At 38.1% G+C, this 17,031-nt stretch overlaps 1 protein-coding gene across 6 annotated transcripts in view; it reads left to right on the plus strand.

Moving 5' to 3' along the window:
• The window catches only part of tead3b (TEA domain family member 3 b), a 52,932-nt gene extending 36,493 nt beyond the window's left edge, over positions 1 to 16,439 (plus strand). Inside the window, exons 4-15 of one of the 6 annotated variants that reach the window (XM_017721199.2) lie at positions 1,616 to 1,680; positions 3,754 to 3,816; positions 3,961 to 4,023; positions 6,650 to 6,661; positions 8,386 to 8,529; positions 8,635 to 8,678; positions 9,760 to 9,821; positions 9,923 to 10,059; positions 11,027 to 11,200; positions 11,637 to 11,780; positions 12,080 to 12,232; positions 13,669 to 16,439. In XM_017721199.2, the coding sequence (XP_017576688.1) occupies positions 1,616 to 1,680; positions 3,754 to 3,816; positions 3,961 to 4,023; positions 6,650 to 6,661; positions 8,386 to 8,529; positions 8,635 to 8,678; positions 9,760 to 9,821; positions 9,923 to 10,059; positions 11,027 to 11,200; positions 11,637 to 11,780; positions 12,080 to 12,232; positions 13,669 to 13,782 (1,175 nt within the window). In that variant the 3' untranslated portion in view covers positions 13,783 to 16,439. The remainder of the gene's footprint in view (positions 1 to 1,615; positions 1,681 to 3,753; positions 3,817 to 3,960; positions 4,024 to 6,649; positions 6,662 to 8,385; positions 8,530 to 8,634; positions 8,679 to 9,759; positions 9,822 to 9,922; positions 10,060 to 11,026; positions 11,201 to 11,636; positions 11,781 to 12,079; positions 12,233 to 13,668) is intronic. The other 5 variants (XM_017721200.2, XM_017721201.2, XM_017721202.2 and 2 more) reach the window with 5 other exon arrangements.
• The last annotated feature ends 592 nt before the right edge of the window (positions 16,440 to 17,031 follow it).

A 17,031-nucleotide genomic window follows, 5' to 3' on the forward strand; every position in this document is an offset into this window, starting at 1 on the left:
CACCTGTCATTGCATTGATTTGTTCAATTCCGTTAACAGCATCCCCTTTGATTAAAGCAGGTATTGAATGATAGCTAGGCATAATATAGGGCTTCCCCAAGGAGAAGGTTTGGAAATGGTTAAGCAAACACATTAACGTACATTAAATCACTTACTTATACAACTATTTATTGTACAGCTATCATTTATATTTATTTGTTGTAATGTTAGTGGTTTTCAGAACAAATAAAGCAGTTAAATAGCTTTTTACATGTAATGTTGACCGGCATCCGAGACATTTGCACAGTGCTGTGTGTGTAAACCCTGTATAAATAAAATTTAAATGTAAGCGTGTGTTTACCTTAGAAACCTTTAAATACCATTTAAATCAATACAAATATATACAGCAACCATTACAAGACTTTTATATCAGTATGTTGGTTAGAAGAATGCAGTTAGAAGAACACGGATTTGTTTCCTGATTTCTTGCCGCACTCAGTGAATGATAGTGTATGAATTTGGTCAGTTCCATCACAAGCACACCTCATTTCATTTAATAAAAGTTTCATTAGATACAGTAGGTATTGGATGAAAACTGTTAACTAACTAACATACTGACAGACCTAATCTAAGTCCTGTTTACTTGTTTATTTGTATGAATTCTAATCTTGGTGTATTTTGGACAATAAATGGTTACTGGCTACATGAATGGCTTTATAGATCATTTGCATTTTCACAGTTGCCTAAGACTTTTGCATGGTACTGTATATGAGTGTATCCATCAGGCTCTGTTTCTTGCTGTAAGAGAAAGCGGTAGCAGAATTAAAAATGTGCATTATCATAATGTGAAGTGCCAACTAGGCACTTCTAAAACACCAAGAAAGGACATTTTAACTTTTACTTTTTTTTTAATCAAGTTATCGAGTAATTGTGACAGTCCTGGTGGAGAGCTTACTGTAGATGGTCCCCCATGCATGATGTCCCATCAACTGTTTAATTGTGAAATCTAACAGACAGCTCAGTGACCCTTATAGGCAGAATATCCTGTTTCCGATTATCCTCTACAGATCTTACTGTACATGGCCACAAAGAGGACAGAACCTCGTTATGTCACTCTGGCTTCCCAGTGATAAGAACATAACTGTACATGTTTTTCTTAAACCTGCATCTCAGTAGATTACCTCCAGTTCAGAAAAGAACAAAAACAAAAAATGGTTTGCTAGACAAAGGTGAGGGTAGTAAAGCCCAAAATAGAAGCACAGAAGCAGCCTGTGAGGAACGTCATGTAGGTGGATGAGAGACGTGTTATGTAGGCTGATGTTTTTTCTTTGAGGACTGATCTCTCTGTGTTTTAATTGCTGTGGCACCGAAGCAACCAGCAGCCTATGGAAAGTCCCATTATAAATATGGCTCTTGCCCAACAGTGAAGCTATCATTTAAACGTTGACAGCTTGCCTTTATTAATTTTCTATTTGTGGTAAGTCATCTCACTGTGGTTGCAAGGGTTTGTGTGTGTTTCTGTGTTTGTGACTACACTGGCGCTTTCTTTGAGTGCCACCTTGTGGTAATGAAAATGGAAAAAAGAAGGTCTTTAAAAAACAAACAAAAAAAAAAAACATCCTTTCTTTCTCCGCAGGGCGTAATGAGCTCATTGCCAGATACATCAAGCTGAGGACGGGAAAAACTCGCACAAGGAAACAGGTATTTAATGGCCCCTCTGCCTGACCCCCTCGCTCGCATCTTATTTTATGGTAATACATGATAGCAGGGCCTGACTGATATAACCTGATACCAGAGCTGAACATTTCAGTAACATTATTGGCCTGTATAATTTTATATACTTAATTAAAAACAGACTCAGTAGTTTTAGTTACTGGGTGATTTACTAATACAGTACTGTGCGAAAGTCTTAAGCACCCAAGACACATTTTCAAAATCTATTTGTGTAGCATGTGTTTATTTACTGAGAAAAGTGTTGATGTTTAAATAAACAAAATTTATAGAATTATTATTATAATTATTAATTAACTTATATATATATATATATATATATATATATATATATATATATATATATATATATATATATATATATATATATATATTTATTTATTTATTTTTTACTTTTTTTTTCTGGGTGTTAGTGCGTGTGTTTACCAATTTCCAAGCCTCTCCTCGAGGAAGCCCAGTATTATATGTAGTTAAAAAGCAACTCCTACTTTGAACCAGTGCTTCAGTAAATTGTGCTCATGATGTAATTGATGATATTAACGAGTCTCTGTGGCGGCTGTGAAGGTGTGAAGGAAAAATATGAACCCAAGAAATTCTTGTTACTTTTTATTGTATTTATGTTTATTTGAATTATGAATGTGACTTTATTCTAATGTATATTATGATTAACTCACTGCTGAGGTTTAAACATTTGCTTAGATACCTAAAACTTTCACACAGTACTGTATATGATTGTCAAATTATGATCATTAAAATAATGAACAGCAGAAACTGCCAAAGATATTAATACATTTGACGTTGTTTTTTGTTTTTTTTGTTGTTTTTTTTTTTTTTTGGTCCGTAATGTTGAATTCATTTATGCTGTTCATTAAGGATGCACTGATCGTAAAACTTTTTTCTAATTCTGATTTCTGTATCTCCAATTTATGTATTTTTTTTAATCGCACAACATGTAGGATAAATGAGCACATAATAATATACTTTTCACATTTCATGTTCATTATTTTAGCCAGTGTACTTGCAATATAAAGCAATGGGCCAAACTGAAAAAACTGTAGCCTGTTTGAATAACGTGATTCAGTAAAGCGGCTGTTTGTGAGCACAGGTGAGCTCACCTGCGTCACATTATTTCCGTCATAAAATTGCAGCACAGATCAGCCAAAATAAAAATGGTAAATTGAGCCGTTGCGTGTTTGAAGCCAAAATCTGCTGATTCTGATCGTGCATCTCTGCGGTCCTTTATGGTATGAAACAAGTCATTTTATCAGAGGTATTTAAAAAAAAAAAAAAAAAAAAAAACAATATATCAGTTGGGCCCTTTAGAATATTAATATCATATGAGCTAGACTCAAAACTGTCCTGCCGCTGACATTCATTTTTGTCATGCATTTTCTGTTGAAATGAACTTTTTTTAAGGGTCCATTATACTTTTTTTTTTTTTTTTTTTTTTAATAATAAATAAGAGTTTCATGTTGTGTGCAGAAATTCTGCCCAATCCATACAGTCCATGTATGGACATTATTGTATCGCTTTTGTGATGTCACAAAAATCGACACGTTCACATGGTATCTGCATAAATATGACAGTTTTAGCCCCACCCATTCACACTGAAGTTATAAGGAGTATTTCAGCCCAGACTGCTTTCTGAATGAGACACAGGGATGAGCACACACAGCCATTTAGAACAGAGCTCATTTACATGCATCAGCCTTAAAGCCACAATAACGCAAACAGCCTGTTTAGTTCAAAGGGATGAAGACAATTGATTATGTAAAAATGAATTCCAACTGTTTTTGGTACGTAAACCCATCTTAAGACATCTTAAGTGGACCTTGGAGGAAAAATTTAACTCAACAAAAATACAGAATAAGGGCCTTTTAAAGAAAATCCATTAAATATGTAATGGACAATAACATTGTCTTCTCACTTCACAACCATGGCTCTGGCAGGTGCACAGTAGACTTTGTGTGTGTTGTGTGTGTTTTTGTGGTGGGAAAGTGTGTCTGCATGTGTGTGTTTTAAAACCTTCTCACACTCCTTCAGGTATCTAGTCACATACAGGTGTTAGCACGGAAGAAAGTCCGCGAGTTCCAAGCGAGTATAAAGGTAGGTGTCTCCTGCTGGCCCCCCCGGCTAGCATGCGAATGGGCTTCTCTTTCCTCCTTGGTTAAGGCTTCTCTTTTCTCTCTCTTTTTCTTTCTTTCCCTCCTCTCCCCTCTTTTCTCTTTGCCCCCTCTTCCTCTTCTGCAGGTTTCTAGCCATTTGCAGGTTCTTGCCCGGAGAAAATCTCGCGAAATACAGTCAAAGCTGAAGGTATGCGCTTTCCGGCAGGTGGGGGCGGGGCTTTGCAGCGTTTGGCTTTGCGCTAACCAATCAGAGATTACTTTACTGCATGGAACTGCGAGTTCCGTCGTTCCATTGGCTGACCGAAACCCTGAAAAAGAGCTGAATGAAGGATAAGACCTCCTTAAACAAAAGGCTGCTTGTGTTAGACGGAGGCGCTCAGAAGCTGCTGTGATGTTTTGCTGTAGAGTATGGTTGGATAGTTTGAGTGTAGTTCAGTGTCTTGCTTTGTAGCAGAGAAGGCTGAAAGTGCATGATGGCGCCATGCTCTCTGCCTGTAGGCTTTCCTGAGGCTCCCTGTCTCTTCAATCTTTTCCCCTCCTTTCATCCAGACCCCCCTGCTTTGTCAGTCCCACCTCTTAAGTTAATTCTGTTCAGAACACTCTCAGAACAAACCACACAGGTGGATTTGAAACAAAAGCTTTGTTTTTTTCTTTACACTGATATTATGCATAATAGAAAGTAAGGAAAAAGTCAAAAATCTGTGGAAGCTTTAAAAAAGTACACTATATGCTTAAAAATGTGTGGACACCTGACCATCACACCAATATGAGCTTGTTGGACATCCCATTCCAAAACCATAGGCATTTATAAGGAGTTGCTCCTCTAACACCCTCCACTCTTCTCAGAAGGCTTTACACAAGTCTTTGGAGTGTCTCTGTGGGAACTGGTACCCATTCAGCCAAAAGAGCATTTGTGAGGACCAGCACTGATGTAGCCAGGGTCAGGCCTTTTTTTTGGGGGAGGGGGGGGCAGGAATAGGGGGCTTCCCCAAACTGTTGCCACAAAGTTGGAGGCATATAATTGTCATAAATGTGTTTGTATGCTGAAGTACTAACATTACCCTTCACTGGAACTGAGGGCCCTAGCACAAACACTGAAACACAGCCCCAGCCCATTATCCCTCCTCCAAAAAACTTTACCGTTGGCACTAGTTTTCAAGTGGGTAATGTTCTCTTGGCATCTGTCAAACCAAGATTCATCCATCAGTCTGCCAGGTAGTGATACTTGATTCCTCACTCCAGAGTCCGGTGGAGCCATGCTTAACATTGCTTATAGTGATCTTAGGCTAGCGTGCAGCTGCTTGGCCATTTCATGAAGCTCCTGACACACAGTTGTTATGCTGATGTTGCTTCAACAGGCAGTTTGGAGCTCTGTAGTGAGTGATGCAGTAGATATAGATTTCTTTATGTGCTACGCAATTCAGCATTCGACAGCCCGCCCTGTGAGTTTGCATGGTCTATAGCTTTGTGTCTGAGCTGTTCTTGCTCTTAGACGCTTACATTTCACAAGTAATAGCACTTACAGCTGACCGGGCCAGATCTAGTGGGGCTGAAACAAACTGACTTGTGGCAAAGGTCAAGTATGACCCATCCTACTGCTAGTATTTGTCTATGGAGACATGTGGCTTTGTGTTTGAGTTTATACTCAATAATAATAATAACCCCTTAATTAGGAGGGGTGTTCACATATTTTTGGCCATATCATGTGTATAACACTACACTTGCTTTATTTGACAGACAATTTTGCATCCTTAAATTATTACGTGATTAATGTCATTACAGTAATTTCATAGTGATCAAAGTCAGTAATTCATTATGATGCTTTGGCACCCCCTAGTAACATAGGCCTGAAGCTGCATGCCACAGGAAGTATATGATTCCTTGTGACTTTCATTATCTTGTTAGTAAATTCTGTTTTCTATTTAGGAACATAAATGCTCCAGTTTAATGATCCTACATTTAGTAGTTTCGCTGCTTTTTTTTAAAGCTGTGATAAAGATGGCCTTCTATATTTTATTCTTTATCTGATATGTTAGTATATTAATTGTTTAGCTTATTCAATGATTTTTTTTTTTCTTTAATAAATAACAGGTGTTCTGAACTCTCCAGCTCATCTTTGCAGATAGATGGCAAAGGAAATTGCATTTGAATATATAGAACATGATGAGAGCCTGGTTTCCCACAGGTAGTAATGACACTGTACATATATTGAGAAATCTCCGATTATTTTGGTCATTAATGCATAACTCAAAAACAGCAGCAACTTATGTATAGCCTTTCAAAGAATCCAAAAAACTTGGAAACACAAAACATGTTACACATGTAAATAAATACATATAGTTTGTGTCCATTAGGCTCTGTTTATTGCTGTAGAGGCTAGAAGAGAATTTAAAATGCATTACCATTATGCAGACTACCAGCTAGTCATTACTGATTTATCAAGAATGGTAACTTTTTAATCGTTTTAAATTTTAGATTAAATCGTTTAATCGTTAAGTCGTTTCTTAAAAGTTGAGTAATCAAGTTTGAGTAATCATAAGAGCTGTAGAATCACTATGCATTTATCATTGAACGACTAACCCTAATCCTAACTGTTATCCTGCACATCTTTGTGCAGGGACACTTTTGGGAAACCAGTCCCACATACTGTGTGTCCAAAATCTATATCAGAACTGTTCATAAATGGACTGCTTGGTTCATTTTTAGTGTATCTGATGAGGTTTAAGAAAAAATAATCCCAAAAGACAGCAAAAGAACACAAACGCAGCTCCCTAGAATATTGTTACTAATGGTCTCTCTTTCTTTTGATTCAGGCCATGAACTTGGTAAGTGTGGATTTTGCGTTTTTGCTTCGCTTTGCCACACCCCACACAGCTAATGCCCAGCGCTCCTCTTCCACTCTCCCCGTCCCTCATCCTGCTACATGCCTGTATCTCCCATGAGCCTTTAGACAGTAATACGCCTGGACATTGTGTCCCCATGCATTCCCTGCTTCAGCTAAGTGTCAAGACCTCTTTTCGTTATAATAGAGGACAGCAGTAGGTAGCATTTATGGGTACAGTGCAAAATCACATACCCAGATTGACAGCTGTCCTTGAGAAATCCTAGAGCCTGTGATAGCCTATAATATGAATGTGACAAGCTGCTAAATAACAGGCTATGATATATGCATCCAGAAAGTACTGACAGACCCACGTAACCAAATGTTAACGTAAAAAGTAGCTTGTAATAATGAGAAGGCATAAGATGTTCTTTCAGAAAATGCCAGCCTGCTTCAGCCGTGCCCTGTTTTTTAGGGCTGTATCCAAAACCACATACTACTATACAAGTATAGTACATGAAAAAGTAAAAGAGCTGCAGTAAAAGAGGTTTGATCAGATTGAACAGACAAAAAAGAACCAGTAGTGCCACACAAAAAAAAGAAAAACTGTCAAAACTATGAATTGAATAATTTGTATTCAATATTTCACATCCTGCACTGCAATAAATCCAATTAAGCAGAATTATTACTACAATTGTGCTCTCTTTGTACAGAAACAAGCAAGTGATCGGTGTTCTCAAGGTACTGACATTATCCACGATATGCTCAGGAAAGAATATTGACATATTGTGACATAATTTATCGACCAACATCGACAATAAATATCATTATATTAACATATGTTTTCCAGTATTATTGCACAGGTCATGTTGTTTTGGGTTTTTTTTTTTCTAATTTGTTAAATTAATTAGGTAAACAGTAATTGTGCAGCAGTGTGTTCTCTGTAGGATGTTTCAACTAAGAACAAAACATGTAATTAGACTGGGGGCAACAAAACTTTTGCATATGACTGTATATACTATACTAAGAAATGTGCTGTTAATGGTGGTGGACTGTTTTTGACAGACTGCTCAGTAGGTAGTATGGTAATATGTAGTTTTGGATGAAGGATGTGCCTGAAATTTCCATTAATTCTGGTAGAGAACATTCTGATTGGCTGTGTATTAAGACAGGCTAGAAGCAGAACCTGAACTGATTAGGTTGATACTAATTGGTACTTAATGAAATTCCAAAGACTGGCTGTTGTGTCGTGTCCGTGACTCGTATCACGTGTGTGCTCAGGTGCCTCTCTGCTAATCAGCTTCTCATTACTGCCTCTGCTTGTTTCTTCTTTCCACTCTTATGGAAACCCAGAAGAGCACTTGTAGCAAACTTTTTGTAGTGACACAAGATTAATTAGACAATCTTCATAATTTTTACAGAATAAACAAATATTTGGGTGGGGGGGTGTTATCCTGCACTGATTTTGCATCCATTATGTGCTCTCTGATTTCCTTCTCTGGCATTTGGGTTGTAAACCGCTGCATTTGTTCATGTCACTGATAGTTTCAGTTGTTTAAAAACTGAATAGAGAAGAACAACTTATTTGTAGAATTATTGAAAGCCTTATCTGCTGAAATGTAGAGATTGTTTTACTCCGCTAAACTGTAGCACCAGGCTGTAGCATGTGTCTCTAATTATGAGAGTGTGGAATAGTTCTCTCACTGGTGTCTCCTGCTCATCCCTCAGGATCAGGCGTCTAAAGACAAGGCTCTTCAAAACATGGCGGCTCTTTCCTCGGCCCAGATAGTGTCTCCAAACCTGATCAAGAGCCAACTTCCTCCACTGCCCCAGCCGCCTTACCCACCGCCAGCTCTAGCCCCAGGCTCCAGAGTAGGTCTCGATATGAGAAAGTACCCCCTGACAGTACATGTGATACCTTATCTGTGGTCTTAATTTCCCCTTTTTTACATTCTTTTTATCTTTTGTCTTTTGTAGTTTTGGCCAACTCCAATTCCAGGACAGCCTGGACCCTCTCAGGAGTAGGTTTTCTACATATTTTAGATGCCTGCATGCTCTAAAGAATGCATTGTACTACATTTATGAATCTGTAGGCTTCTGTGGGCATCATGCACTAATGTGCACATGCATGTCTGCCATCATAATTGCACATTGTATAAACATGTGCACTAGGGAACAGTGTCCAAGCTAGAATGTACAGAAAACAATAAGGGACATTGTTTCCTACCCATTACATTGGATTTGGAAGTAAGAAGTAAAGTACTGTGTGTGATGCAAGACTGTATGCGTTCTAGTATCCTGCGTCATACCTGTATTAGGAATGCTGGATCCAAGCTGTTTTTGAATATGAGAAAAATGAATGCTGAAAAAAGGCTATATGAGGAAAAAGTCATGTCCTCTGGAGAACAAAAACGTTTTTAGTCGCATGAGTTTTGTCTTGTTCATGTACATTTTCCCCCTCAGTTGACACTGGATACTGTAATTTTGGCAGTCAAAATATAAATAATGCTGCATACATGCTGCAAGTAAACGCTGCTGCATGCTGAAATGATGTTGCATAATTCTAGTATTATCACAACATGAAGAATAATCAGTTAACATGTACCCAGTAAGCAAATGCTATGAAATGCACAATTTAAGACAAAAGTATGGATGCAAGCAGTGATTTTCGAATATTCATAAGCATTCCTCCATTAAGTCAATTTGCCAACAACCAAACATGTTTATTAACATCATTGATCCAAAGACTTTGGTCTGCAGTGCCATACTCTTACTCTAATATATGGAAAGTGCTTCACAGTCTTTGAAGAGAAGAGTCCCTCATATTGAAACTTATTAAACTTTATCACAGGCTGCCTCTTTCCTGTTCTTATTACAGCTAAACGTGGATAAATGTTATATTTAAGCAAAAACAAATGGAGAAAAATAGTATGCTATTGCTGCAGGCATTTAGTGAAACCCTATTGCTGCGTTAATTACCAGGTTATTGTCTGTTATCTGTTGAATAATAAAGAAAGAATAAGGTTTATATTTGCAAAGTTAGTGTTGGTGCCAAAACGTTCCCTCTCCTCGAATGGTACTAATGAAACACTGTTTTTGCAGCATCAAGCCTTTTGCACAGACCTATCCAAACCTACCCGGACCTGTTCCACCTCCCATATCAGGTATATATTGGTTTCTTCTCTCTATTTTTGTATAATGGTAAGAAGTTCATAGCTGTTTTTGCTCATTTTTCCACGGCTGTCCTCCTGTGTTGTGTGTTCAGCCTATGAGCCCCTGGCACCCCCTCTCCCACCGACGGCCACTGCAGTGCCTGTATGGCAGGATCGCACTATCGCCTCCTCTAAGCTGCGCATGCTGGAGTACTCCGCCTTCATGGAGGTCCCTCGAGACCAGGACTCTGTGAGTAATTATACGCTGCACAAACCAGTGTCTGATTTCTCAGGCTTTCTTCAGACTATGAGCAGTTGGATTTCTTGAGTGACTTAAAAAGGTGCTCCCACACATCTTGGAAAACGAGGAAATGTATAGACTAGTTTTGCAGACATGGATATCACTTGGAAAATAAGAAAACTGAGATAATGTCATGGAAAATGACTGGAGTCCTGGGAAAACTGTGAAGCTAAGCCATGGAGATTGCACATTTTAGTATAATTTTGCCTGCTAATGCTCAGTGTCTATCCATTCCCTTAGTAGTTTGGAATACAGTGTTGTATGTAGACAGATATTCAGATTCTTTGTTGGAATGCCTGGTAGAGCAAGGCTACATTAACAGCTTCTTGCAGTTTACAGCATTCACTTCTAGTGTTTTAGTAGGACTTGTGATCATATGGTGATTGATCAAGAGTTGGTTTGTGTGAATGTGAGTCAGTGAGGGGTTGTTAGGGTTGGATCATTGACTTTAATGTTAAGGATGTTGGCAGCTGTGCATCATTTTAAGGCAGTCTTTCATGAGCCATGTACAACTGTTGTGTATATGTGTCATGGAATTTGTCCTGGAAAATGACTTCCTAAATTGAGTGGGAACCCTGTTAAAGTGCAAGTCTGATAGATAATAAAATTTACAGCTTTTACCTTTCCATAGATGTAGTCATTCATTCAACCGTATGTTTAGTGCTCTTTACTTCATCACTTGATATACTTAGTGTTCATTACTTGACAACTCAGTGCAGTGTAAACAGCAGTAAGATTATGGTGATTTACACATGCTGTGTGCATGATGCAATCTATTGAGGAAGCATCTTAATATTTCATAAAACTTGAATTGCCATAGATTTCAATGAAGGACAAATAATAATCTCATAGTGAGCATGTAAGACTCAGTGATCTGGCCTCAATGTAATTTCTTGCTTTATTTTTCTTGTTACAGTACAGCAAACATCTGTTTGTGCACATTGGGCAGACCAATCCCTCATACAGTGACCCCCTGCTGGAGGCAGTGGACATCCGGCAGATCTATGACAAATTTCCTGAAAAGAAGGGTGGGCTGAAAGAGCTGTACGAAAAGGGCCCCCAGAATGCCTTCTTCCTGGTCAAATTTTGGGTGGGTGAATTTCAGCAAATCACTCAGCAGTTGATATTTTAGTTGTTCGTTGTTTAGAAGTGAAACTATCACTGAAATACTGAGAATCATCTGTCATTCACAAATAATTTGTGTCCTGTTATGAGTGTTCAGAAAATATTATTAAGCTCAGACAGTCAAAGACAGTAACCACTACAGTAACCAACCACATATGAATCCTCATATGAAAGAATAAACCATTAGTTCAGCTGTATTTCCATTAGTCTGACAGTTTCTCAGTAACATAGTTTTGACTGCAAATATTATTGAACAAGGAGGAACATTGAACACCAAAGTTAAATCCTTTCAATGTTTTCTTTTCAACATTAGATTACAGTTGTGTACTCAGCTCAAATAAATGGTCAAATTAGTACTTGAAGGACTTGGAGGTGAAGGACCTGTTGTTGCTCTGTTGCAGGCGGATCTGAACAGCAGTGATATGCAAGATGGACCTGGCTCGTTCTACGGCGTCAGCAGCCAGTACTGCAGCACTGAGAACATGACCATCACCGTCTCAACTAAAGTCTGCTCCTTTGGCAAGCAGGTGGTGGAGAAAGTGGAGGTGAGTCAGATCTCTCTGACTTTCAGTTCTAGCTCAGAACACATAACACTGAACTGAACTTTAAAACAAGTGAGATTTTGTCCAGCAGGTAGCGCTGTAGCTTTGTGTTGAAAGCAGGTCATTTTCTTGACATACTGAAATGAGTGCTTACTGTTGTTTCTATTTTACACATCAGTGAAAATGTCTGTGTAAATAACTAAAATGCAACTATTATATTATATTATAAAACAATTAGTCACATTATTACAGTTTATACAGTTACAGTTTATACTATTCTTATATATCAATTTGATTTACAGACGGAGTATGCACGAGTAGAGGGTGGAAAGTGTGTGTACAGGATCCACCGCTCGCCCATGTGTGAATACATGATCAACTTCATCCACAAGCTCAAGCACCTGCCAGAGAAATACATGATGAACAGCGTCTTAGAGAACTTCACCATTTTACAGGTGAGAGGCAGAAAAATATATTATAGCAAGTTATATAAATATGATTATTATGAAATCAGGTACTTTAACTTTTAAAATAGGAGGTGGTTAACAAGACACACATTCTGTAATTTGTAAATACACATAATAATGATAATTGTGATATTACAGTAGTGTGCAAGACATTTTGGGTCAAGAAAAGATTTATCATCGAAGTAAATGTGTTTGACACATTAGAATAAAGATACACACAAATACAGTAAAAAAATGGAAAAAAAGATGTTAGTTATGTTTATGTTAGAGGTTGGTGATCTCTTGAAAGATTAGAAGAAAACAAGGTTGGTTCCCCTTGGGCCCGTCACAAATATTACATAATCGGCAACTTTGGCCTTTTTAGGGTTATAATTTTAATGGTTGCATACAGTGACCAAAAAAGGCAATTAAATTGGTAAGCATGTCATGATTCTGACATGCCTAGTCCCTTTTGTCTTTGATGCACCTCAGTTATTGTCTGGATTGGTTTCTACATTTCTACGTAATTCAGTTGCTGAGATGCAAAGTCCGCCTGAGTTTGATGTGAAATCGTTTTTTGTAGGGAAGCTCACTGACTCCGATTTCTTTACTGTGTTGGTGATCGAGCCAGGGTTATGCCTATAATGCTAATACAAAATACATTATGTATCCAAAATGAACCGTGAACCTACACATAAGCTTTTTATATGTAATGTTGGGGTCTCAGAATGCCCTGTATGTACCTCTCCACATGGATGAAGGAACAAAAAACCTTTCATAAAAATGTCAAGCAGTGTATCCATAACCATTTCCAGTGATGACGTCCTGTAAGGGAGCTTTTAAAAGCAGATGTCTAGATTGTGTTTCTAGAGCAGAGCATTTCATTACTTTGTTTACATTGTAACAACTGAATTGCGCAGAAATTATGGAAATTCTGTGGAATCCTCCTTTCACATCTGATTTGTCATAGCTGAAACAGGTATTGGATGGTAACTTCAGATAAATAATTTGAGTAGAGGTTGGAAACAGACATAAAGTAAAATGTTTTGTATTAATCATTAATTATATTTATTCTAATGTTGAACATATCGTTGCTGTCGGAAGAAAACCTTGTATCTCCATTTTTGGCATTTTTCAGTTTTTGACATAATTTGAAAGTATCTGTTACTCTTTACATTGTTTATAACTTTTTATGATGAATGGCCTAAAAGAAATTACCCAAAATGACATGGGAAAAATTCTGGTTCCATTGACTTACATTGAAAGTGAAGTATGTTTTTTCCTTCTCCTGTAAAGTTACTATTTTGGAGATACAAGGTTGTCTTCCGACAGCAGCGATATGCTTCCTTACTTTAAATAGACTTGTGTGCAATACTGTGAGCCGTGTATTATAGATTTGACTGTACCTTTAGCGGATCTTTTCATTGTATTCTTTCTCCTTCCAGGTGGTGACCAACAGGGAAACGCAGGAGACCTTGCTATGCATAGCGTTTGTATTTGAAGTTTCGACAAGCGAACACGGGGCGCAGTATCATGTCTACCGGCTCATTAAAGACTAGCCGCACCTGTGCGAATGGGCTTTGCCAATGGACACTCTGTCGCTTTGTGCAATCCCACCACAGACTGTCCAGACGTCAGAGCGATATACCAGCATGTTGGCGAGAGCAGACGCATTTTCGTTCCTGTACTGATCCGGGTAAACTGTAAGTGGACGGAGGCTTGAGCAGAGGGGCATGGAGGAATGAGGAATGGAAGAGTGAGAAGTGTAGTATTGCTCTGTTAAAGGACAATCTTTTTATACATATTTAATGCCTTAAAAACAAAATGGGTCACATAGGTTTTTTTTTTTTTTTTTTTTTTTTTTTAAATGTCTTTTATGCTCTTTTTGTTATTTGTCTTCACTGAGGGACTATGAATGTTGAATGCATTGCAGGAAGGAAGGTTTTTAATAATGGAAGACAATGTGTGTCCTTGGCAGGTGCACAGTGCGTACTAGAAGTAAGGACCAGGGCCTCAACAAGAGGGTTATAGAAATTTTTCATAAAGGACAGGTCTGCTCTAAACACACCGCAGCTGTTTCTCCAATATGAGAGCTGACATTAAGTGACAACCGTGGCCTTCGCCGTCTTAACCGCCCTGAGTGAATGACAAACAACAGTTTGATGTCAAACTAGCACATGAAGTTAGGCCATATTCAATATTTGTCCACGTACAGTGAGTGAGAGACTGCAGTGCATTTGCATTGATCTGTCCTTTGTCCAGCATGGAGGTGTCAGAAACAGGAAGGCCTTCATGGCCACCAAATGATTATTAGGCTTGTGAATGTGGCAAGTGCTTCTCTCCAAAGAACTCGATATGGATTCACATTCTGAAGTGCCTTTTTTGACTACCTCTTGACATGAATTGATATAAATGTGCTAATGTTTTTGATACTAGAGCATGACTAAGCATTTAAGTCTTTTTTTTTTTTTTTTTGCTCACTTTTTTGGTTTGAAATGCTTGTTTGTAATGAGTACGTTGGAGCATAAGTGAGCAGGTGAACGCGCTCATTACAAACAGATAGTGGCACATGTACTAAAGAGAGGTCAGATAAACTTGACTGTCAGCAGCGTTAAATTGCCCTCTAACACAAAGAAAACAGCTTTACAGTGGCTGCCTGTCAGTCAGTACTTTTATGATGGTAGTGGTACTATACCTCTAATGTTTCTCTTTTGTTGTTGTTGTTTTGACAATGGAAAATCTTGCCTTTTTTGTATTCTCTGGTGCTTTTTGGATCCTTTTAAGAGATTCTGCATTATCAAGACTTTGCTTATCAAGACGCAATTCCCCCTCAGATAATAAGCTCTTGTGCAATCCTCAGAGTATGCAGCGTGCATTGAGCAGCCATCTTCAATTCATGTGGAGCACTGGGAACACTACATTTGTTGTTGTTTTTGTTTTGTTTAACTCTCCCCAGTGCATCTAAAAGGGACAGTTAATGATTTCGTCCTCAGCATAATCGTCATTCCCACCAGTCTGTAAAGGTTTGTGGTGTCAGTCTTTGCATGTGCAACGCATTTTAGGTGTAATGTAGAGTTTTAAAGCCAACCCTGTTGACCTTTGAGTCACTTGCGGTCACTTAAGTCACTGCCAGTTGCTGCCATAATGGCCCGATTGGAGGTCTATTAAATGAAATGTTACACAACAATGGGATCATGGATAGTTTGCAGTACTGCTGTAGGTTTACTGCAGTGTGCTACTACTGAAGTGTTGATTTTCTCAAAACTATGTACTTGATGACATATAAAAAACTTGAAAAAATATCAAATTGGAAAGAGCTGTTTCCCAGAAGACTGTATTATTTTATCCCTCCCAGCCACTGATTGCTAGAGGCAGCCCTGCTTGTGTGAAAGCTATTCCACATTTTGGAAAAAGTATTCTTTAGTAATATTCATGTTATAATTATTTAAGGGTACAGTATTGTTGGTGTCTTAAGAAAACCTGGTGCCTCTGAGAAAAATAAATCCTGTACTATGTTTAAACCAAATTGGCACGACACTTACAGGTATTTTGGACTTCTCTCACTCCAGAAAGGCAATGTCTGAATTTGGCTTAATATGTGAAAGGCAAACTAACTGTTCTCTGAGTTAGAGGTTTTCCTGTGATACCGGCAGTAATTCAGTTGATTCATTGTAAATGGTTTGGCATAAGCTTTAAACAAAAGATTCAAAAGAATAATTTGTCTAGCAATTCATTCACGACAAGGTACTCTGTAGTATATCGACAGTGACAGACTTGGAGGTTCAAGCTGTTATTTTGCTTCATCAACTGAATTGGTACAATCTTAGCCTATAAATGGGGTCGCCTGTGAACTTTGGCGACACCTTCCTCAATTGTACTTTTTTTACAGGCTCTTTTTTTGTTATAATTATTAATTTTATGTTTGCTATCTTTGACTTTCAATTCATGCTGTATGCATCAATTGAAAATGTGTGTTACTGTTGAGATTTTATATAATAATCTAAATGGTGTTGGAGTTGTTTTTTTTTTTCCCTCCTTTACCCAGTAACGGTTCACTGTGGCCTTGGTTACCAACTGTGCATTGAAGTCATTTATATTATCTACAATGTGAGGGGTTTGTACAATATAATCTGAACAGTATGTATAGTAATACCAATAAAATGTTTTGGTTCCCCTTGGGACATTTTTCTTCATAAAGCTCCGGGTTGTGAAAGTGTTTTGGTCCTGTTTTGAGTCGTTTCTGGTCATGAGGCTGCAGTGTAGTAACATTGTGGTGGTTCTTCAGCTTGTGGTTTAGTTGAACTTGACAATTAAATCCCAATTCATAATGCATTGTTCAGAAGTCACTACAAAATAATGTGTCAGTAGTGCAGTGACCATCTCGGCATCATCAGTTTAAAAGTTTATGATTTGATTATTTTTGTGTTGTGTTACCCTTCTTCAATATTCTTGCACTACATTACCCAGCATGCATTACACAAATACAACTTGTTAGGTTGTGAGTAGCCTACCTCTTCCTATTTTCCCCCATTACATCAAAAACATGACTGAAAAATGCCAGAGGGCGCCCGCGAGCGCGACCTCAAAGAATGGGAGTAAATGGAGCTCAATGACTAAAAATGAAAAGCTAACGTGGTTTATAATCACTCGCCCAGAGCTTTAATTTTAGAAAGTAAAAAGATGTATTTCACTAAAAAGGCAAAGAAAACTTTTCCTTTTGTTTCCTTTTTTCTACAGCAAACGGGTTTTGGACAGCAGGACGCTGGTGTTACTGCTACTGAGTGCTGATTGGTTGAACATACATACAT

This window comes from Pygocentrus nattereri, chromosome 26 (assembly GCF_015220715.1).
Source record: "Pygocentrus nattereri isolate fPygNat1 chromosome 26, fPygNat1.pri, whole genome shotgun sequence".
Lineage (NCBI taxonomy): Eukaryota > Metazoa > Chordata > Actinopteri > Characiformes > Serrasalmidae > Pygocentrus > Pygocentrus nattereri.